This window comes from Schistocerca piceifrons, chromosome X, assembly GCF_021461385.2.
Source record: "Schistocerca piceifrons isolate TAMUIC-IGC-003096 chromosome X, iqSchPice1.1, whole genome shotgun sequence".
Classification (NCBI taxonomy): domain Eukaryota; kingdom Metazoa; phylum Arthropoda; class Insecta; order Orthoptera; family Acrididae; genus Schistocerca; species Schistocerca piceifrons.
Window position 1 is genome coordinate 332,340,552 of NC_060149.1, and position 24,310 is coordinate 332,364,861.

The following is a 24,310-nucleotide window of genomic DNA, read 5'->3' on the forward strand; positions in this document are numbered from 1 at the left end:
CCGGTCATTTTTGAAACACCCTGTACTTTGAGATAAGCTGCTTTTTACCCCAGGAAAACCATAAAAAATTAAAGTTAGAATCTCTAAGAATGAGGCTGCTATTAATAAGGCAGTATTATTATGGAAAGTTTTTACAACAGCAAAATTTAAGCTTCTGTTTCTAATCATATTTATATAATGCTGTTTCACCAGAGGAGATCTTTGCTTTCTGTAGGTTCTTCACAGGTGTTACCTTATTATGGAGTGAACGGGAGTTTCATCAGCACCATTAATGGGAGTTTCGTCAGCATCATTATAATTACCTGGAATATCAACAGCCTTCACAACTATATGACAGCTACTGTTCAGACAAAAATGAAACCCTAACTTCTTTTTATTCCCATTTGAAGCATGAGATGGCTTTTGAGTCCTCCCTTGCTCTCTTATCTGTGTAGGTTGTCATCTCAGCTGTGCGCTTATACTCTGATGAAGTGCCAGAGAAACTGGTATAGGCATGTGTATTCAAATACAGAGGTACGTAAACAGGCAGAATATGGTGCTGCGGTTGCCAATGCCTATGTAAGACAACAAGTGTCTGGTGCAGTTGTTAGATTGGTTACCGCTCCTACGATGGCAGGTTATCAAGATTTAAGTGAGTTTGAACATGGTGTTATAATTGGCGCATGAACAATGGGACGCAGCATCTCCGAGGTAGCAATGAAGTTGGGATTTTCCTCTATGACCATTTCATAAGTGTACCTTGAACATCAGGAACTTGGTAAAACATCAAATCTTCAACATTGCTGTGGACAGAAAAAGATCCTGCAAGAATGGGACCAATGAAGACTGAAGAGAATCGTTCCACATGACAGAAGTGCAACCCTTCTGCATATTGCTGCAGATTTCAATGCTGGGCCATCAACAAGTGTCAGTGTGCAAACCATTCAATGAAATATCATTGATATGGACTTTCGGAGCCAAATGCCCACTCGTGTACCCTTGATGACTGCAAAATACAAAGCTGTACACCTCGCCTGGGCCTGTCAACACTGACATTGATTGGACTGTTGATGACTGGAAACATGTTGCCTGGTGAAACGAGTTTCGTTTCAAATTGCATCGAGTGATGGACATGTACGGGTATGGAGACAACCTCATGAATCCATGGACCCTGCATGTCAGCTGTTCAAGCTGGTGGAGGCTCTGTAATGGTTTGGGGCGTGTGCAGTTGGAGTGATATGGGACCTCTGCTACATCTTGATGATACAACTCTGACAGGTGACACATATGTAAGCATCCTGTCTGTTCACCTGCACCCATTCATGTCCACTGTGCATTCCGATAGACTTGGGCAATTCCAGCGGGACAGTGCAACGCCACACACATCCAGAATTGCTACAGAGTGGCTCCAGGAACACTCTACTGAGTTTGAGCGCTTCCACTGGCCACCAAACTCCACAGACATGAACATTACTGAGCATATCTGGGATGCCTTGTAACATGGTGTTCAGAAGAGACCTCCACCCCCTCGCACTCTTATGGATTTATGGACAGCCCTGCAGGATACATGGTGTCAAATGCCACGTCATGTTGTGGCACTTCTGCATGCTTGCAGGGTCCTACATGATATTAGGCAGGTGTACCAGTTTCTTTGGCTCTTTAGTGGCTCAAAATCTGTTCATCTCTAAAGGTTTGTGAGGGGGTTTTGTTTTTTTTTTTTTGTTTTTTTTTTTTTTTTTTTTTTTTTTTTAAAAAAATTGCATGAAAGAATCACAGTATAGATTCTCCCATCATTCCCATAAAGCAGTTTTTGCAGTTACCTTTTCTAATTTCGCTGAACTGGTTGACAAAGTCACAGATTCTGCAGACATTTACATAACAATTCCAAACATAATCCACAGAAAAATAGGAATGTCACTAAATGTCTTGTCAACAGAGTTAAAAGAATTTGTTCACTGGAACATCTACATGCCAAATTAAAACATCTGAAGCAGGCTTTCCAGAAGCATGACTATTTGAAAAAAGTAGTAAATAGAGTTCTGTGACCAAATGAATTACAAGAGTCAAAAAGACAGTGGAAAAAACACAGTTTCATTCCCTTTTATTAAAAAAAAACGTAACTGCAATTAAAATTACTTCAAAGTTACAAATGTACAGCTGTTCCAGTTGAAATCTGTAAGAAAACTGTACAGGATATTCTATTTTCAAAATTTTTTTGTCTGAACTCTACAAACTTTCTTTTTCATCATAGTTCACATCTTCTGTGATGTCATTTTCTGAAAATTCTCTTTCCTCTAAATCAAGGAGATAAAGCATGAGCATTTTTATTACTAACCAAATCACACTTCACAATTTTAGCATGGCAGAAATATGTTGCTCCAACGACCAACAAAATGGAAGAAATATACACACTTTTCCAAGTTGTTCACATCATTTAATGATCAATGCTATATTTACAGTCCCCATTGAGCATCACTCAAAAGCAGGAACCGCAAGAACATATAAAGAAATGAAAGAGAATATCAAGGAAGTTACCTTTAGAATTATGGGGAGGGGATACTTTCAGGTAGGCTAACATAGCTCATATTTTTATGGGTTCTGGCCCCAAAGTGTTAACATTACAGGGAAAAAACAAATAACACGTTTACCAAACACATCATGCTTTCTGTTGAATAAATATTAGTGCTCTAGAAACTGTCTCCAGTGTGCAGTACATAAAGAAAATATGAAAACACATAAAACTGTTCTGAGTGTATATTTTTTATTACATGCAACAAAATTCAGTTGCTGACAATACAAACTACATCACATTTCTGCAAAAACGAACAAAACAAAAAAGTCACTAAAAATTCAAGATCACAGATTTTTCCAGGTTGGGTAGGGGGAGGGGGACAATCCTACCTGGAAACTTTTGAGTGTTCAGTTCCATAGTTCTGAATTAATCCAACTCTCAAGACGTCATGCAGCTTGTATTTTATACCCCTACTGTCATTGTCAGTGACCAAACAAACCTGTGTGCAGTAGCTATTAGGGACGGTACTCACTGAGGCAATATGATGTGCAATGTGACTCGTGATACAATGCAGAAGCAACCCACATTGGTGGAGTGCATAAAAAATGTAGCGGAAATGACTAAACTGGATTGCACTGGGAAAAATGACAATATTATCAGAAGGATACTCACCATACAGTGGAGATGTTGAGTTGCAGACAGGCACAACAAAAAGACTGCTAAACAAGTAAGCTTTTGGCCAAAAGGCCTTCTTTTGAAGTAGACAAAACAAACAAACAAACAAACACACACACACACACACACACACACACACACACACACAGAGTCTTTTTCTTGTGCCTGTTTGTGTCTCAGTGTCTCCACTTTATGGTGAGTAGCAATCTATACTTCTCATAATATTGTTGTTATCCCACCTTGGATTTTACATTGTGTAATGTATCAAAATTGTTTTTAACACTCGGAGAGTCATACCTCTTTCCAGTTATGAGTAAATATGTGACATATTTGGAAGCTGTCCACAATGAGACTTGCAGCAACACATCACACATGAAACTATTGCCACCTGCCATGTCTTGTTGCTTGACATATTGCTAATGTGGCAACGCAAGTGTTGCAGGGATAACTGACATGTCACATGACCTTTATTACAACAAGTCATATCATATGTTGTGTCGCCTCAGTGAGAAAAACTCCTTAGTGAATGCAGTGCTCTTTAGTACTGATATGTAATTTATAACAATAAGTACAATTACTAAATATGGTAAAAAGATTCTTTCAGTTTTGCAAAATAAGTGCACATTGTGGCAGCAGTGTGCCAAGAAGGTGGAGCTTGCTTGTCCGCCCTCTGTTGGTGCTCAATAAAAAGTTTGCATTATGGATGAAAACACACACACGACACTGGTGTATGTGAAATATTCTACCAAGAACCGATGGAACAGTCAAACCAACACAAAAAGTTTACAGATAGTATAAATTGCATTGCCATAAAAAGTACAACATCAGAACTTCATGTGGTGTGGAAATGTGCTCTCCTTCAATAAATGTCAATCGGAACTTCTAAGAAACACAGTCTTCTGGATGTGCTATAATGCATATACTGACTAACCAATTCTTAATGTATTTAAGTAACATGTACAAACAAATATCACTTTCAGTACGCACAACAAAAATATTCCCTGCAATAAAAGGATAAGTCCAACAGATAAATACGGAAAACACTCTACCATTATAATTACACGTATGACACAAAATGATTATTCTTTTTGGACTGTTACAAGAATAGTTAAAATAAATTCATATCGGCAGTACAGATACAAATCAATTCACATGTATTTTTCAGTTTTATATTCAATCTCTATATGACATCAACCTCTGCATAATATAATACTGGTGAACATTAATGCTGTCATACTCATTTCCTATATGATTTCAATATCTACAGCACCAAAATAATAGCACAGCAGGTGAATTAGGCCACCCAGATAAAAAAGTCATATAAAGTAATACACTCAAGTTCACATACATAATAAAATAACCAACTTATCTCCTTCATATTCCACACTTCACTGTAACTTTTCAGTGACTTCAGTCATAAAAAAATATGACATAAACTAGCAAAATCAGAAAACATATACATAAAGTCAATTAATACATTCAACATACTATATGAAACTTTGGCTGTATCAAAAATAGAGAAAAAATATAATAGGAAAACATTTCAGAAATCAGATCTGACTGCAGATATTTCTGACCATCTCAACACAAACATGCATCACATGATGTCCAAAATTAGTCAATCCTTACACAGATGTGGTGTGGCAGTTAATTTTTCTCTTAAAACCTACACAATACTGGTATACATCAACATAAAACACACTATCCTTTGTCGTGAAGGTATATACACATTTCTTCATAATTTTTGGTAGTAATAAACCTGTAAAGAGGAACCTTGTTAGACTATTTGCAGCAACATGTATGTGCATACATTACAATGCAATGCTTAATATGCTCAAAATTACACTGCATGACAAAAAAAGTGAAGCAACCAGAATGAGAGGAGGAAATGAAATGAAACTTCTCAGGTAGGGAAGATATCAGATGTTATTACAGTAGTCAAACTTGCAAAAAACTTGGCAGTGTAAACCCATTTGTCCAAACTACTTTGCTCTTGCTCTGGCCTGGATGCATGCACTCATTAAGTTGAGAAGGGATATTATTAGAGAAGGGGGAAAACGTGTGGCAGAAGAAAAATAAATAGTTATAAAATGTGGCAATAGATGGCGCTGTAAACATTATACTTTAATAGTGGTCAACCAAAAATGACAAATGAATCATACAACAATGCCTAAGGTGTACATTCGACATTAAACAACCTGTACAACTCAGTGTGATGGGAAAAATCAGTTTTTTAATTGTCCTGAGGCCAAAAGCCGCATAAAAAGCATCAATCAAAATCAAACCGGATTGTTAATTTCCTTGCAACTGGCGCAAAACACGTTCAACATGCTGTCCACCGTTTTCTGCAACAAGTTGAAATTGAGAAATGTTCCACAACTAATCGAAGTGTTTCAGGGCTCATGTTCAGAATGTGTTGTGCAATGCATGCCTTCAAAGCCGCTAAGTTTGCAATCGGAACACTGAATACAACATCTTTCTGATAGCCCTACAGCCAGGAGTAACATGGATTAAGATCAGGTGATCGGGATGGCCAGGCTGTAGGGAAATGGCAGCTGATAATTCTAGGATTTCCGGAATGGCGCTTCGGCAACTGCTTAACCGGGTTTGCAATGTGTGGAGGTGCACCATCTTGCATAAAAATGATCCCATCCACACATTTGGAGAGCTGGAATGGTGTGGTTGCGCAAAAGACACTCGTAGGGCTTACCAGTGACAGTACAGGTAACAGGACCGGAAGCACCTGTCTCTTCGAAAAAATGTGGTCCTACGATAAACATTGCCTTAAACCCGCACCACACAGTGACCTTTTCAGGATGAAGTGGTACTGGTTGATTTGCGTGTGGATTTTCCATTGTAAATATTCGACAATTCTGTGTACTGACATATCCTGTCAGATGGAAGTGGGCTTCGTCTGTCCACAAAATCTTCTGTGGCCAATCACTGTCCACTTCCATGCAAGCAAGAAAGTCTAAAGCAAAGGTCTCTCTCGTTGGCAGGTCAACAGGAAGCAACTCATGCACATGGGTAATTATGAATGTACACCAAAGCAGGAGGTTTTGTAGGATTTTATGCACTGTGCTCATGGGTACGTCCAATGTTCGGGCAATTCTCCGTGCATGACACGTTTGCACACCACCACTCATCTCCTCCTGCATTGCTGTGACCACTGCTTATACTGACATAAAATCAATTCATTTCCTCCCTCTACCAGGTTGCACACCAAAAGAACCCATCTTTTCTCCAGACCCACGGCACTCATCGGACCAACACCATTTTCAAACCCTTCAGTGTCCAGAACTTCTGCAGAGTGATGTGTGCACAGTCATCGTTCTTGTAATACAGCTTTACAAGCAGAGCATCATCCTGCATTGAGACAGTCATGGCGAACGTCGCAGACGTGAAAGGAGGAAAAGCCGTGTACCCGGCGTGTTTATACCAACTTCAATGGGTCATGCGCATGCCAAGTGTTTTCATTTACGTATTCTGACACATACAGCGCCATCTATTGATTAATTTTCGTACTATTTTTTTCATCTGCCATACGTTTTTCCCCTTCTCCGATAATATTCCGTTGCAATTTGATGTCATTCTAACCAGTGATGTTATTTCTACAATGTTTTGAAAGTTTAACTTTAGTTATAATCACCCTGAATTTGCCATGTTTGAGAGCACTGTCCTGCTGAAAAATGGCACAACAATACTGTTGCATGAGAGGGAACACGTGAAGACACCTGCAGTGTGCTCCCAGTATATATACCTGTTGGAAAACTAAGTAAGGCATGGGAGCCAGTACCTAGTGCAAACAAAGGAAATCATAACATCCACACGCGAGATGAGATGTGGGCAGTGCCTGACAGGCAACTGAGACTCTCCCCCACCACCGAGCACGGCACGAATCCTGCGAAGCCAGAACTCTGGACCCACAGGTATACATACTGGGAGCGCACTACAGACCCTTCATTCCATAATACCATCTGATGATGGCGGAACGGTTGTTCGCCGAAATATGGTGGACCTTTGACGATTGTGTTCGGCAGTACACCTGAGAACCTTGGAAGCATCGTATATGCTGGGAAAGCCTCGGATCGCATATTACTCCATTACCGTATTTACTCGAATCTAAGCCGCACTCGAATCTAAGCCGCACCTGAAAAATGAGACTCGAAATCAAGGAAAAAAAAATTTCCCGAATCTAAGCCGCACCTGAAATTTGAGACTCGAAATTCAAGGGGAGAGAAAAGTTTTAGTTGGTCCATTATAATATGAGACACAATTTAGGTCGAATAAATGACGATACAGCTACAGTAGTTTGGTTTGAGTCGTAAGCTTAGCAGTTAAGCTTTACCAGGTAGCCATTGCTATGCGTCAGGCGCTCCATCAGTATTTATACGGGTACCCTTCCTTTTTCACGTGCTTCGTCTGGTTTGAATCGATTGCTTATTTTGCTTTGATCTGATAAGTGCGTTTTCTTTGTTATAGGTATTTACGCCACTGTAAGCTAAAAATGCATTACTGTACTGTGTCATGCACTGTTTGTCGCATTCTGATAATGAGTGTTTACGGCCTGTCGCCGCTCGCGGCATGGCTTGCTTTTGTGCGCGCTACCGCCGCTTACTTCTCTCATTAGCGAAACAATGGCAAGAGACTGCTATTTGTTGTTACTTACACTGCTGCTTTCTTTGATAACGATCAACAAGAACCAAATAATAGACTGCGTATGATTGAAGATGTTCTGAACGAGAGTTTAGTGAAAATTCTTCTCTGTTTGAAAATCTTTGCAGACGCCTCTTTAGTACATTACATTCTGCACAGAAATTAGAGTCACCTTAGATTTAAAAATCTAGTCAATTGCCGTGCTTCATTTCTGACTGTATCACTATTCAGCATAAGAATAATACGAATATAAACATGACATGATATGTATATTCTTCCACGTTTGCTGTTGTCTCACTCTAGTTTCGTAGTTTATTAGGCAGACAGAATTGAAATGAGATAGCAGCAAACACGAAAGAATACATGGCAAAATGTTTATATTCGTATTATTCTTATGGTCAAGAGAATAGTGCATGTGATTCACATTTCATCAGGTTCCTATTAGCAACCATCTTTTCTCATAGGTAGGAAAAAATTCAGAATGTAGAGTTGGCCATATTGACAAACATCCCAAACAGTCTTGCCAGTCGTATTTTCGTAGTACATTGAAATTCTGCTACATTCGAAGATGAACAATACGGAATTTGTATTTACTTCATTGGATAATGTATGAAAATGGTCGAAACTCGAGACGGAGAAAAAAAAGCTCGTCTTCCACCTTTTTTTAAAATTTATTTATTGACGCAGAGGTTTTGGCACCAGTATTTATCTTTGTGTCTACAAAGCATGTTACATATATTCGACGGCAGAAGTTAGTTGTGGCGGCACCTACTAACATTTTTCAGGACTTCTGCTTGCTTTGCACTCGACTAAGCCGCAGGCAGTTTTTTGGATTACAAAAACAGGAAAAAAAGTGCGGCTTAGATTCGAGTAAATACGGTGCTTGTTCTCGGATGGTAACGCAGATGTGAAGGTATTGTAATGTACTTGATGTAGAGTTTTAAAACTACTGTGGGCTACCGAAGACTATCAGAAGTTAGTATAGACTACGCTAGTTTTTGCAGTAGCCCTGATCAATTAAGATCATAACCATGTTACCTTTACATTAGGCGTTTTGCATACTTATCAGGTGTTACCTCATATCTATCGCTTTGTTTGCATATGAAGACATGGGGGAAGAAACGATGAATCTTACTTTACATCAAAATTTTGTTTATGCTTCTGTTAGACACCTTGAAGTCCATATTGTCTGCTGGTATATTTGTTTTCTCGAAAAGTAATGAGTATTAGCAGTTATAAACAAATTTAGAATCATAAGACGAGGGAAAAATTATGATTGTCATGGAGTTTTACAAAGTAGACATGAATGTTTTGCATCTGTTTGAATAATATTAAAACCAGGTTCATGTTTGTATTTCAATGTTAGTAGTGCTGGATATCAGTTTAAAGTATTTCCATTGTTGTTTAGATGAATTATTACTTTCACTGTTTAAAATGACAATAGGTTCAAGAGCCACACCGATTAAGTTTAGTATTCTTGAAAGTCTTGAAAGACTCATAGTGACATGATGTGCTATTTTGTTAGTGCAAAGGTGTTATTATTTCGATTTCTACAATGGATCCAAATAAAAATGCTGCTCCAATGTGGAAACTTAATACAAAAAAAAGGCAGAAGTATGGTCGAGTATCGGATGCTACTAAGAAAATAAGAAACAACACGCATGAAACTGGAAAAAACTGTGAATGTTTTGAGGGAATTACTGAAAGTGAAAGGTAGATTATTATAAAGCATTTTAATGGATTATCTGATAGGAATGCTCAGAATTTACATTTATCTGGCCTAATAAAAGCCCATATCATCAAACAAAGATGGAGTCATAAAAATCAAGCCGAGTCTGATCTTCATAATCATTCGTACACATACAATTTTTGGGTAAAAAGAGGTGAATTATTACATGAAGAACATGTATTCTACAATGCCTTCATAGCACTTCATGGTATAATCCCACAACGTCTGCAAACTATTCAACAACAGCTGACCATGTATGGTATGGTACGTCCTGATGGGAGAGGTAAAAACAATAACAGACCCCACTCTGTAAGTAATGAAACATGGTTAAAGGTCAATGAATATATTCAGTCCTTCAAAGGTCACCGTATTCATTACTTCTTGAGAAAAACATCCAAAATATATTTGCCAGAGGAACTCAGTGCAAGGAGACTACACAAAATAAATATGGAAATTAATCCAAACATGCCCATTTCATATGATAGCTAGTTATGCATTTTTAACAATGAGTATAAAATTCCATTAGGTTATCCTAGGTCAGACACTAGTAGTGAATATATCAAGCAATATTGTGTACTACAAATGACAGATGGCAATACATCTGTTTAATATCCATGTTCTGACATCTGGTGATTCTGTGTATTGCTGTTATGATCAAACCATTGCAAAGAAAGGATTGGATGAAGTAGTATCCATGCTTCACCACTATATCTTCAATATTCTTCCACCTAAAGTGAAACAGCTACACATTTTCTGTTACTCTTGCGGTGGACAGAATAAAAATTACAGTTTTCTGCTACATTCATTACGCTGTAACAACACGTTACCATTCACATAAAATCACAATAACATTCTCTGAATGGGGGCACTCTTATTTGGAGTGTGACAAAAATATGGCGCTCATTCCACAGAAACAAATTACTGAAGTTCCTCAAAATTGGTATGCCATTATCAGAGATTGCAGAGTGAAGCCTAACCCATTCAAAGTAATTGAATGTGACCAAAATCTTTTCAAAGAGTGGACAAAATGCTTTTCTCTTCGAAATTTGTACAAGCCAAAATTATCTACACCTTCTAGACCATTGAAAGAAGTTAAAACTGAAGTGCAGCTGCCGCGTCTTCTTTCTCCGAGGTCAGGAAGCTACAATGGACCATGGGAAATTACAGTAATGACCATGAAGAAGAAGACAACAGAAGATAAACTAGCTGATGGAGAATTCATGTTACCTGGCCCAGCCTACTCAGACTTCATACCAGTTCCACTGTTGAAATGGAAAGATCTTCAAGTATCTATTGAACTATTCTCAAATATGTACTGGCATATTTCTATAAACTTAATTCTTCTATTCTAAAGATATTTTATACACTTTTTTTTCAGGAAATTTCAAGACTTGTCTTCAGTGAGACATCAAAAAACTATTATAAGAATCTACCTCAATGAAAAAAAAAAAGTGTTAAAAGTGTAAACAGGTTTCATTGTTTTACATTCTTAGAAACTTAAATTTGAGTAGTCTATTACTTCCTTAAGGTAGAAACCTCATTAACATAAAATAATTAGCACAATGAATATGAAATATGTCAACAAAAATGAACACCCATCATTTTTTCTGCTTCTAAATGATCATCAATTTTGAAAAAGTGTTCATTGTTATTATTACACAGTGCTAGAAACAGACTAGTCAATACCATGCCTATTATGCATACTTCATGTTAATCACAACTGAATTTGAATTAATAAGTAAATGTTCATAAAAATTTTTTCAAAGCTTAAAAAATTGTTTTTCTCTATAATGGTAAAAAGTGACCTTCATCTTTTTCCCCGCATGTCTTCATATGTGATTAGTGTCTTACTAGATTCTCCTAGAAACCAGAAGAGGTGAACCGTCTAGAAACTGAGTGGCGATATATAATGGGCCACATAACCTACAGAACGTTTTTGTTCTACATTGTAGTCCTCCTGTCTGTCATTTAAAATTAAACAGTCTTCACAGCAAAAATTAAATTGTCAATGTTTAATTTAGAGTATATTAGAAAATTGTTGATTTGTAATGCAAACAGCGATCGTGTGAGACCCAACTCGCCTTATTTGTTCATGAGACCCAGAAAATATTAGATACAGGCTCCCAGGTAGATGCTATTTTTCTTGACTTCCGGAAGGCGTTCGATACAGTTCCGCACTGTCGCCTGATAAACAAAGTAAGAGCCTACGGAATATCAGACCAGCTGTGTGGCTGGATTGAAGAGTTTTTAGCAAACAGAACACAGCATGTTGTTATCAATGGAGAGACGTCTACAGACGTTAAAGTAACCTCTGGCGTGCCACAGGGGAGTGTTATGGGACCATTGCTTTTCACAATATATATAAATGACTTAGTAGATAGTGTCGGAAGTTCCATGCGGCTTTTCGCGGATGATGCTGTAGTATACAGAGAAGTTGCTGCATTAGAAAATTGTAGCGAAATACAGGAAGACCTGCAGCGGATAGGCACTTGGTGCAGGGAGTGGCAACTGACCCTTAACATAGACAAATGTAATGTATTGCGAATACATAGAAAGAAGGATCCTTTATTGTATGATTATATGATAGCGGAACAAACACTGGTAGCAGTTACTTCTGTAAAATATCTGGGAGTATGCGTACGGAACGATTTGAAATGGAATGATCATATAAAACTAATTGTTGGTAAGGCGGGTACCAGGTTGAGATTCATTGGGAGAGTGCTTAGAAAATGTAGTCCATCAACAAAGGAGGTGGCTTACAAAACACTCGTTCGACCTATACTTGAGTATTGCTCATCAGTGTGGGATCCGTACCAGGTCGGGTTGACGGAGGAGATAGAGAAGATCCAAAGAAGAGCGGCGCGTTTCGTCACTGGGTTATTTGGTAACCGTGATAGCGTTACGGAGATGTTTAATAAACTCAAGTGGCAGACTCTGCAAGAGAGGCGCTCTGCATCACGGTGTAGCTTGCTCGCCAGGTTTCGAGAGGGGGCGTTTCTGGATGAGGTATCGAATATATTGCTTCCCCCTACTTATACTTCCCGAGGAGATCACGAATGTAAAATTAGAGAGATTAGAGCGCGCACGGAGGCTTTCAGACAGTCGTTCTTCCCGCGAACCATACGCGACTGGAACAGGAAAGGGAGGTAATGACAGTGGCACGTAAAGTGCCCTCCGCCACACACCGTTGGGTGGCTTGCGGAGTATCAATGTAGATGTAGATGTAGACGATATAGCAAAAGTAAAAAAAATGCAATGCAGATTGCCTTTGATCATGATGAAGAAGGTTCCACTGAGTACAAAATAACAATAATTATTATACAGACTTTTTTATGTTTGTGTGTACTTGAATCAAAAGTAATTGCTTTGATTATATAAAAGTGCAGAAGTTACGTAATCAACTAATTTTTATGACTTATAAAATCAATTTATATTATTAAGGATATAAAATACACAATGAGCTAACACTGAATGATGTTCAGTTCTAATTACGTGTAAAACAAACAAACAAAAAAAAAAAAAAGAGAAGTCATCGGCTCCCAACTTCTCTCTCATACATTCATTTATGTTTCTTGCCCTACCAATACTACCATTTACGACTGACCCTTAGTTTTTGTAAAGCACAACTCTAGCTTGGTGCACAACATGGTGATCCTCCCTTCTGATGATCAGAAGTGGTTTACCAGAATCTTGATGACGAGTATGCCTGACCATTTTCTCATGCTGGGCCAGGTCCCATTTGAATGCCCCAAAACATTAATATTTCACAATTAATCCTAATGAGGCCCCTTTCCAACACTGTCAGGCGCTGATAATGCTGTCTCATATATGTACATGGCATCTCCATTTCCTTCACAGTGATCACTCAACATCTGATGCAGTTCATCACTCCCCTTATATATCATACTAGGCCCTGTAACAACACTAAACATTAACAACGCTAATGGACTCTGATAACTGCTCCACCTATTACAGAGAATTGCAACTCTTAATCATTTACATAGCCACAAATAGTGTGTACATCTACAAAGTTACAATGACTTCTGACCATGTCTTCAGGGTGCTTCACTACTTTTCGAAGCAGTGTATATAAGCATGGAAAAGAAGATTTCGTTCCCCAAATTTCATACTCAAAAACCATTTGATCATGAAACCATTACACTCGGAGTAATATACTTTCTGCTAAATACCCAAGTTCAAGTGGCTTGCAATATGATATTAAATTACTAATGTGGTACGTGTTGATTGTCTTGATTGTTAACTTCAAAACTTTTCCTTCAGATGGAACAATTCTCCATGATATAAAACATACTAAGCCAAACAGTATAATACTTCACTGAACATGAGGGGGAATGGGCACCAAAATGTCACAGATATATTTTACAAAACTTATGAGCCCCTCAAGTCATGAAATAAATATATTGCAGTATTACTACAGTCTCCAAATAAATGCTGTAGGCCTGACAGATATTTTAGATTGCAAAAACTTTTTACAGTATATTTATGATATAAGATGTTTAGATACATATGGAAATACAAGCTGAACTGGCCATGAGGACATTTAAATTAGTCAGACATTTTTTCATATCAGCGACATAGAAATAGCTCACTGAGTCAATGTATGGGTTTTGATTGAACAACAACACAAAAAACTGACACTGAGCGTCTTTCTCCAAGAGGCAACTAAAGAAAAAAAGGAAAGAAATGCAGCAACAGGGCGAGTACGTTATCTACAACTTGAGGTCAAGAGAAATATCAAGGTCACAAGTCAATGTATGGGTTTTGATTGAACAACAACACAAAAAACTGACACTGAGCGTCTTTCTCCAAGAGGCAACTAAAGAAAAAAAGGAAAGAAATGTAGCAACAGGGCGAGTACGTTATCTACAACTTGAGGTCAAGAGAAATATCAAGGTCACAGAACAACAAAATCAATGTTGCAGTTCTTAATTTTTGTTATTGCCTTTAACATTTTGTGTTTATTGAACTGACATGAGTGTTTTTACACCTCCCCGCCCCCTGTATTCCTGTCTCTTCCTTTCCATTTATTAATTTTTAGTTCCAAATAATCAGCTGTTGACCATCCAAATTACTATTTTTCTCTCACAATTGTTAATATTTGCATGCAGCTTTAGTGTGGTATCAATTTACGTGCATTATACCAAATTTAGATTCCCCCAGAGATCCAAAATGGAAACATTCTAAACTCCTACCAATGTGGGACACCACAATTTATAACTCATTTTGAAACCCAACAGACACATTTTGATATCCTGCAACTTAAGATACCTTATTAATTCAGGCCATCGTACCTTTGGGAGATAATGTACTTCAACTTTGAAAAAACTTTGGTTCAGAACCATTATCAAATAAAAAAATTCACTATCTCATTAATGACATAAAAAAAATTACTTCCTAACAAAAACTGCTTCAGTGGAAATGGCTGATTCAGAAAACTAGTCAAATAAGTCCCAGAATGAGATTTTCACTCTGCAGCGGAGTGTGCGCTGATATGAAACTTCCTGGCAGATTAAAACTGTGTTCTCAGTCCTCGGGACCTTTGCCTTTCGCGGGCAAGTGCAGAACTAAAGCTGTGAGTACCAGGCGTGAGTCGTGCTTCGGTAGCTCAGATGGTAAAGCACTTGCCCGCGAAAGGCAAAGGTCCCGAGTTCAAGTCTTGGTCGGGCACATAGTTTTAATCTGCCAGGAAGTTTAATATCAGCGCACACTCCCCTGCAGAGTGAAAATCTCATTCTGGAAACATCCCCCAGGCTGTGGCTAAGCCATGTCTCCGCAGTATCCTTTCTTTCAGGAGTGCTAGTTCTGCAAGGTTCGCAGGAGAGCTTCTGTAAAGTTTGGAAGGTGGGAGACGAGATACTGGCAAAAGTAAAGCTGTGAGTACCGGGAGTGAGTCGTGCTTCGGTAGCTCAGATGGTAGAGCACTTGCCCACGAAAGGAAAAGGTCCCGAGTTCGAGTCTCGGTCGGGCACACAGTTTTAATCTGCTAGGAAGTTTCATAGTCAAATAAGTGTTTCAAACTTTCATACACCAATTTAGATAGATAAATATGTATGTATTTATTACGCTTGTGTGTAATTTCATAGTGTTTTTGTTTTGTATATTGGTACCTTGGTTGCTATGGGATAATTTATCAATTGTCACTTTTTATTTGTAGTTCACTGTTGCTATTTGAGTTTACACATTGTCAGTTTGTCATTGGGAGATAGTGAGTGGAGCTGTGGAAGCTAAGACATGGACTACGGAGGGGAGAAATCTGAACATTTCTGATATATTCTTCTGTTTGAGTTCAGTAGAGGAGTGACAGCAGCAGAGGCAACCAAAAACATTTGCGCTGTGTATAAAGATTGATGTGTCGGCAGCTGGGCCAACACCTTGTAGAACGAGATGGCTGAAAAAGGCACGCTAGACTAACGCAGACGGGCGTGAAGTACTGGAACAGGCTACGTAATTAATGCTATGAAGAAAAGTACGTAGCTGGATTAATACTTATCTTTAATCAATCATTGTGGTACATCGCTCTTGACTATACACAGGAGACTATAATTACAATCACTGTAAGGCTAATGGCGCCTTGCTAGTTCGTAGCCATTAACTTAGCTGAAGGCTATTCTGTCTCTCGGCTAATGAGAGAGAAAGGCTTCGTACATCTAGTCGCTAGCTAGGTCGTCCGTACAACTGGGGCGAGTGCTTGTTCGTATCACGAGACCTGCCTTGTGGTGGCGCTAGGTCTGCGATCACACAGTGGCGACACGCGGGTCCGACATGTACTAAATGGACCGTGGCCGATTTAATCTACCACCTAGCAAGAGTGGTGTCTGGCGGTGACACCACAAAGATAGCGCCTCTGGACAGAGCATGGCACGAAAATGGTTTTCACATTTTAAGGAGGATCGTTTACACATTAGTGACTCTCCATGTTCAGGAAGACCTTCGGGGTTTGATGGAGATTATTTAAATACTTTAATCCACAATCATCCACAAAGGTGTACACAAGAACTGGCAAATGCAATGAACCGTGATCATTCCACAATAATGCAACATTTACATGCAGTGGGGAAGGTTAAAAAATCTGGTACCTGTGTACCATGTGCTCCAAGCCAAAATCTCAAAAATCACTGGGGTGGCTCTGCTTGCTCATCATCAAATGGCTCACTGACCATTCCTTTGCTGTATTTTTATTGGTGACAAAAAATTATCTCTCTATGCTAACATCAAGGAAAAGAAAGAAATGGTTGAACCCAAACACAGCAGGAACTCCCTGTACAAAGATCTGCATGGATCCACGAAAGATAATGTAACACAGCTGGTGGAACAGCGTCAGTGAGGTGCACTACTAATTTCTTCCCTGACATGTAACTATCACCGCTGGCACTTATTATCAACAACTGAGACCTCTTGCAAATGCAGTCCAAGAACAACAACCAGGAAGACTGTGTGAAGTGATGCTACTCCATGATAATGTCCACCCACATTCTCTTAAACTGACAAAAAAAAAAAAAGATATATAGGAATTTGGTTGGGAAGTCATTCCACACCCACCTTATTTACCTGATCTTGTCCCCTCATATTTTCCCCTTTTCACTCTCATCCTGTTCATGACAAGATGTGTGAAATGAATGTAGTTTTAACGTGCTGGTGCTCCAGTTTATGCACAAAGATCATAGCAGACACCTTCTAATGACAGGAGGATTATGTCCCTCAGAGATGCACTTAAATGGAGGAGAAGTAGTTAAAGTTTCATAACCAATTACTGGGTCAGTCTGTCCATAAGTTCACTAATTATCTATGTTGAAGGCACATCTGCAGCATGAGGATTCCCAATGACCCATAAAACATTAGTGTGATTTTGAGCATTTCATCTCTGGTTACTCAAACTCCATGTCATCATCCAGACACATAAATAAGCTCGTTCTGAGATATTTATGTTCATAATGGTGCAAGTTTCATGTTGTAAGCTGCTTAACTACATACATTATAACACTATATAATCTGTATTAAAAACAAAATAAACTGTACCTCTTCAACTTAATTATTTTGCCAATTCCGTGTGTATAATCCTCAGTTCATTATTTGGCACCATACTCATGGCAAAAGAAAACACTTCTGTTCCTGCCACATCACAGTTTATGTACTGGAGCTAATTGAAAACATATCCTTTCTCTGCCAGGAGTTTCATAATTGAAACCATGTTGTAGCAGTCATCTGTAAAATAAATGACACTTTTACAAATTATAGCTTCTTAACAAGAATAGTAACAAAGAAAAAGGTCACACTACACATTATAAAATGAAAGCATTGCGTAATAACTGAAAACAGAGGTGTAATAAGGACTTCAAAAAGAATAATTTTAAGGCTAACCAGAGACAAGATAAATCAGATAACACAAAAATTTGGATCTTAAGTGAGCAACATAAAGAAAAAACTAAGTAATACTGTTATTTTGTCGAAAGTTATCATGGTGGGACTGTGCGAAAACACAGCTTAAGTCACACAATAAAGTAAAACCCATTCTTAATAACTAGCATTATTAATAGTTCCCACTTCTGGATTTACAACACTAAGAACTAACCTGTAAGTACTATTTTACTTTCAAAACAACCAAATTATTAAATAAAACATATTATTAAGTATCATACCTATACCAGAATGCTGGCGGCCAGAAAATTTTATTCCAAATCTTTCCACAGCACTTTTTAAGCTGGATGGGTAATGGCCAGTTGCCCTGGCGATGCACTGATGAATGAAATAAACATATAAAATTATTTTTGTATGCACTTTGTGAATCTACCAGAGCACAAAGCCCAACAGTAACAGCACCAACACAAAAAGATCTGTTTCACAGTGAATAGCATTTTTTTTTTTGCTGTAGATCAGCTGTGAGATCAATCAAGTATGCATATTTTAAAGCTCCACAACAGATGTTAGGAAATGGAGTCAATTATCTGTGTATGACACTAGCTTATAAATAAACTCTTGAAACAATTTCTCTCAGATCAAGAGAGTTGCTAAATCTTTAGCAGGTTCCTTCATATTTACTTGTGACTGTTGTGGTAGATGTTACATTACAGATCATGCTGCTCAGCAATCTAACAACTTAGACATAACATGTTTGTTCACTATAAATATTAACTAGGGACAAAGAGGAAGAAAGACTGGCAGAGACTTTAAGCAAAATACGTGCTCAGCACTTACCTGAAGTACACTATGTGATCAAAAGTATCCCAACACCCCCAAATACATACATTTTTCATACTACGTGCATTGTGCTGCCACCTTTCTGCCATGTACGCCACATCAGCAACCTCAGTAGTCATCAGACATTGTGAGAGAGCAGAACTGGGCGCTCTGCAGAACTCATGGACTTCAAATGTGGTCAGGTGATTGGGTGTCACTTGTGTCATACCTTTGTACACAAGATTTCCACACTCCTAAACATACCTAGGTCCACAGTTTCTGATGTGATAGTCAAGTGGAAACGTGAAGGGACACGTACAGCACAAAAGCGTACAGCCTGACCTCGTCTGTTGACTGACAGAGACCGCTGACAGTTGAAGAGGGTCGGAATGTGTAATAGGCAGACATCTATCCAGACCATCACACAGGAATTCCAAACTGCATCAGGATCCACTGCAAGTACTATGACAGTGAGGCGGGAGGTGAGACAACTTGGATTTCATGGTTGAGTGGCTGCTCATTACTCACACATCACACCGGTAAATGCCAAACGATGCCTCGCTCAGTGTAAGGAGCATAAACATTGGACGATTGAACAGTGGAAAAACGTTGTGTGCAGTGACTAATCATGGTACACGATGAGGTGATCCGATGGCAGGGTGTGGGTACTGCGAATGCCCAGTGAACGTCATCTGCCAGCGTGTGTAGTGCCAGTGCCAGTGCCAGTGCCAGTGCCTACATTGATGTTTCTGATGGTTTAAGCATCTTCTTGCTTCCCACTGTTGAAGAGCAATTTGGGGATGGTGATTGCCTCTTTCAATTGCCAATCTTGGTTGTGTAGGTTTTGCTGTAGACACAGGAAGAGAGTGGAACAGGAGGGGAAGATTGCTGCCCTTCAGATGGAACTAGATAAAGCAAAACAAGAGCTGGAAAGGTTAAGGGTGGAGAAGGCAAAAGAGAGGTGGGAAGTGACAACAGGTTATAGAAGAAAGAGGAATAGGATGTTCTCAGACAGTGTGATTGTGAATGTGGAAAAAAGGTTTGATCTGTTGTCACAATTGGAAACTATGAGCCACAAATAGATGTAGAAGTAGGATAGGACAAAACAAACTTTCAAAAAGTGTTTGAAAAGTAAGAAGCCAGGAAATGCTGTGAAGAAGAAGACAGTTTTGTTGTTAGGTAGTTCACAACTGTTGCAGGATGAACTAGGGTCAGGTTACAAGTTTTTTTAAACCTAGTGCAAGTCTGGGTCAGGCGATAGAGGATGTAGGTTCACTTTGCAAAGACTTCATAAAGGAAGACACCGTGATAATAGTGGGTGGGGTGGGCCAGAACATAGATAAGAACCCTAATTATTCAACTGAGAGTGACCTGGTAAAGATAGCTTCAGCAACGAGACATACTGGTGTTGGGCTTGTGTCTGTTCTGAGGCCGCCATGACCCACCTCATTTAAACTCTTCTATTAGGAGAGTTAATTTAGAGATGGAATGGCTGCTTGGATCAGATATGGGGTCTCATATCAGTGTGGTTCCTGTTGACTCTATCAGCAGGTGGGATTATACTAGGCATAGCCTCCACCTCAACAGGAAAGGGAAGGAAAAACTGTCTAGGCTAATAGCAAATATCTTGGGGAGGGGGGGGGGGGGCACTGCCACAAGTTATAAGTGACAGATCAGCAGTTTTTTAGGGTAGGGAGGACAGAAACAAAACATGTTCAGAGACCGGCTGAAAATGACATTCACATTGATAAAACAAGCAGCCAGAAAACAAATTTTAATGTACAGAATCCATGCAGGCAACCTCTGATTGAAACTAGAGATACTCAAAAACTGGCAGGAAAATTAGGTTCATCCAGTTATAATTCAGCCAGTGTACAAAATCAATTATTGTTATTGCATCAGAATATCCAAGGACCAAGAGATATGCTTAATGAGTTACTTATTTGTGTTGAAGAATTAGAGTTGAGCAAACCAGTTGATATAATCTGCCTCTCTGAACATGTGACCACTTGTATAGATATGTTAAATGTTACAGGATTCAAGTTAGCTTCTTAATTCTGTAGAGAAAATATGGAGAAAGGAGGAGATGCCACATTTGTAAGAAAATGTTTTCATTTCAAGAATATTGATATTAATAAATTTAGCTCAGAGAAGCATTTAGAAGCTTGTGCAGTTGAAGTAGTATTTCATAATAAGTCTTTTATAATAGTATGTTAGTTCCTACTGTGAACTTTGCTTCTAGGATAGGTGAATGCTCTGAGACTGCTACTAGATCTAGGGAAAAAAGTTGTATCACACAACCAATAGTAAATGGGATATCTGATCATGATATGCAGCATCTTCTGTTAAATGTTGAAACTTGTCAGGATAAAAAAATCTATTAAATCTGCGTACAGGAGGGTAATAAATAAGTAAAAAATTGAGAAATTCGGGAAATTGCTCAAAGACATGAACTGGATAGATGGTTACAATACTTCTGACTGAAATGGAAAATACAAAGCAGTCGTTAATAAAGTTACCTCACTTTTGAAAACTGATTTCCCCTAAAGGTAGCTTACATCACACAGAAGTCAAAAAATAAACTGTGTATTACACAAGGAATAAAGATATCATGTGGGACAAAAGGGAGACTGTATTACTATCTAGGAACAACTCTCATGTTAGAATTGTAATGCATTACAGAGAATACAGCAAAATATTGAAGCAAGTAATCCAGAAATCGAAGCAGCTTTATTATGAGGAAAAGATAATTACATCAGGCAACAAAATAAAAACTGTATGGGATATAGTGAAGACAGAGACAGGTGGGGCCAAAAAGGAAGAGGGACAGATAGCTCTAAAAATAAATTAGACTTTGGTAACAAGTGCATGTAGAGTTGTAAACCTCTTAAACAAGTACTTCATTTCTGTTGCTGACAGCTTGGGGTTATCAGGTTCGGTGAACAGTGCAATGGAGTATCTCAGACAAATCTTTAAAAATAAAGTCAGTAGACCATGTACCACTATTTACGGATGGCTCTAAACAGGGGGACTCTGTTGGTTGTGCTGTTGTTTTCCCTGATCGTGTCGTCAAGTTACGGCTTCCTGCGGCGTTTACCATCTTTGATGCCGAATTGTTTGCGATCTTGCGGGCATTGGAGCAGATGAGATGTGTTCCCAGTCTTAAGTTCCTCATCTGTTCTGACTCCCTGAGTGCCCTTCAGACCATGCAACACTTGTACCCAGCGGATACGGTCGTCCAGAACATCCATGATGCCCTACTCCACCTGCAACGGCAGGGGAAGGAGGTTTCCTTCTGCTGGGTGCCGGGGCACGTGGGTATTAGGGGAAACGAACTGGCGGATGTGGCTGCCAAAGATGCATGTTCCCTCCCTCGCGTTGTTGCATGTGCCGTCCCCCTCCATGCTGTTACCTCCCTTTTGCGTTTTCGCGTTCTGCGTCAGTGGGAAGAGGGATGGCTGGCAGTCGGTGAAAATAAGCTGCGTCTGGTCAAGGCCACCAGGCGGCCGTGGCGTACGTCCTACCAGTCATGCAGGCGGGATGAGGTTCTCCTCACTCGCCTCCGCATTGGGCACAGTCCCTTAACGCATGGTTTTTTACTCCGGCGGGAGGACCCCCCAATCTGCAGTGCTTGTGGCGTCCAGATTACTGTCCGCCACATTTTACTTGACTGTCATTTATTCTCTGACCAGAGGGCGGTGGTTTCTTTGCCACCGGATTTGCCCTCTATTTTACAAGATGACGCAACGACAGTAGTTAAGGTCTTACGGTTTTGTGTCCTGTCCAATTTGTTGCCTCGGATTTTAGGGAGAGGGTTTTAATGTGCTGCTGGGTGACTGGCTCACCCAGGTTTTAGGTAAGAGGTCAGCCAGTCACGATTACCTCCTTGTTTCCCTTCGGTTTCTGTTCTCTTTTTCTTGTCTCCCTTCCTTTTTAGTGTGTTCCTTCTCCTCTTGTTTTGCCTCTGTCTGTGAGGTTTGTAACTGCGTCAGGTCTGTGTCTTTTAGCCATTCTCCTTGTTCGCTGTTCGTCTTAGTCCCTTCACTGCATGTGTTCCTGTTTTTATGCGTTTGGGCGCTGATGACCACGCTGTTCAGTGCCCGTAAACCTCAAACACACACACACATAAAGTCAGTAAAATGGAAATAACACTCACACCTCCCAAAGAAGTAGCATCCATCATAAAATCCTTAAAATCTAAGTATTCTAGTTGATAACATATCAACGAAGTTAAAGAGTGCTCATGTGAGTTGAGTTCTATCTTAAGTTATTCATGTAATCAATCCATTATCAGCAGAACATTTCCAGACTGGCAAAAATATGCTGAAGTTAAGCCTCTTTACAAGAAGGGGATAAAGAGATACCTTCAAACTATTGACCAATTTCACTTTTGCCAGCTTTCTCAAAAATATTTGAAAAGGTTGTGTTCAAGTGGTTCCTTAAGCATCTGACTCCAAATAATATATTGCCCAAGTCCCAGTTTGAATTTCTTAAGGATTCTGATATAGGGAAAGTTATCTACACTTACAGTGAGAACGTACTTAATTCATTAGATAATAAATGAGAGGCTTCTGGCATTTTCTGTGACCTGTCAAAAGCTTAAGTAAATTAGAATATTTGGTGTCACCGGCAAAGCTGCGAAATGGTTTGAGTCTTCTCTCTCTAACACGAAACAATGTGTGTCACTGCGAAATACCTGTGCAGTAAGCAGTCGGTCATCATCTGATTGAGAATTAATTACATGTGGTGTTGCTAAAGATTCCATCTTGAGTCAACTGCTGTTTCTTGCAGTACATTAATGGCCTCTCATCTGTTACATTACCAGATGCTAAGTTTCTTATGTTTGCAGATGATACAAATATTGTAATAAGTAGCAAGTCAAGTATAGATTTAGAAATAGCTGCTAATCAAATTTTCACTGACATTAATAAGTGGTTTAAAGCTAATTCACTGTCATTAAACTTTGAGAAGACGCACTATATGCAGATCAGAACCTGTAAGAGGACTACAAACTGCAGTGCAACTTACCTCCGGTGGTATCAGCCTGTGAAGCAGGCTTCACATGTAACAGTGTCGAACACTGCCCAACCAAACCTATCATGGACGGATACCACACATAAAAGGCTTAAGTACAAAGTGTAACTTTTATCTGTTGAAACACGATTTCAAGCAGACATATTTAGATTCTCTTATTCATGATTTGGCCACATGTTTTGCCCCAGAGGAAGTCATTCACTTGGAACTATTACTTTTAGCAAACCCAATATTAGAAGGTGGTGTGAAAATTACTGAGAGCAGGACAATGACTCCAAATTTACTAAGATATGTCAATGATAGGTTAAACTTACAGATCAATCAACTGCACTCAGTTGTTGTGTTGCATCACACCTGCCCTCTCTTCTAGTATAGAGATGCAGTTCTCCAATGAATGAAAACCAGCTTGTCTGATAAACAGAATAGGTGAACCTCCAGTTAATCCTTCACCCCTTTTTCTAGTTGTAGTCAAAAATCAAAATTATTTCATGAGAAGCAAATAATAACCTTTATGTCTTGAGTGCTTCAAG

At 39.1% G+C, this 24,310-nt stretch overlaps 1 protein-coding gene across 1 annotated transcript in view; it reads right to left on the minus strand.

The window, feature by feature from the left end:
- Nucleotides 1-2,723: 2,723 nt before the first annotated feature.
- The window catches only part of LOC124722927 (ERI1 exoribonuclease 3-like), a 104,323-nt gene continuing 82,736 nt past the window's right edge, over nucleotides 2,724-24,310 (minus strand). The window contains exons 5-7 of the mRNA XM_047248088.1: nucleotides 18,209-18,305; nucleotides 17,589-17,774; nucleotides 2,724-4,925 (exon numbers count right to left, since the gene is read on the minus strand). Coding sequence (XP_047104044.1) covers nucleotides 17,710-17,774; nucleotides 18,209-18,305 — 162 coding nt within the window. The 3' untranslated portion in view covers nucleotides 2,724-4,925; nucleotides 17,589-17,709. The remainder of the gene's footprint in view (nucleotides 4,926-17,588; nucleotides 17,775-18,208; nucleotides 18,306-24,310) is intronic.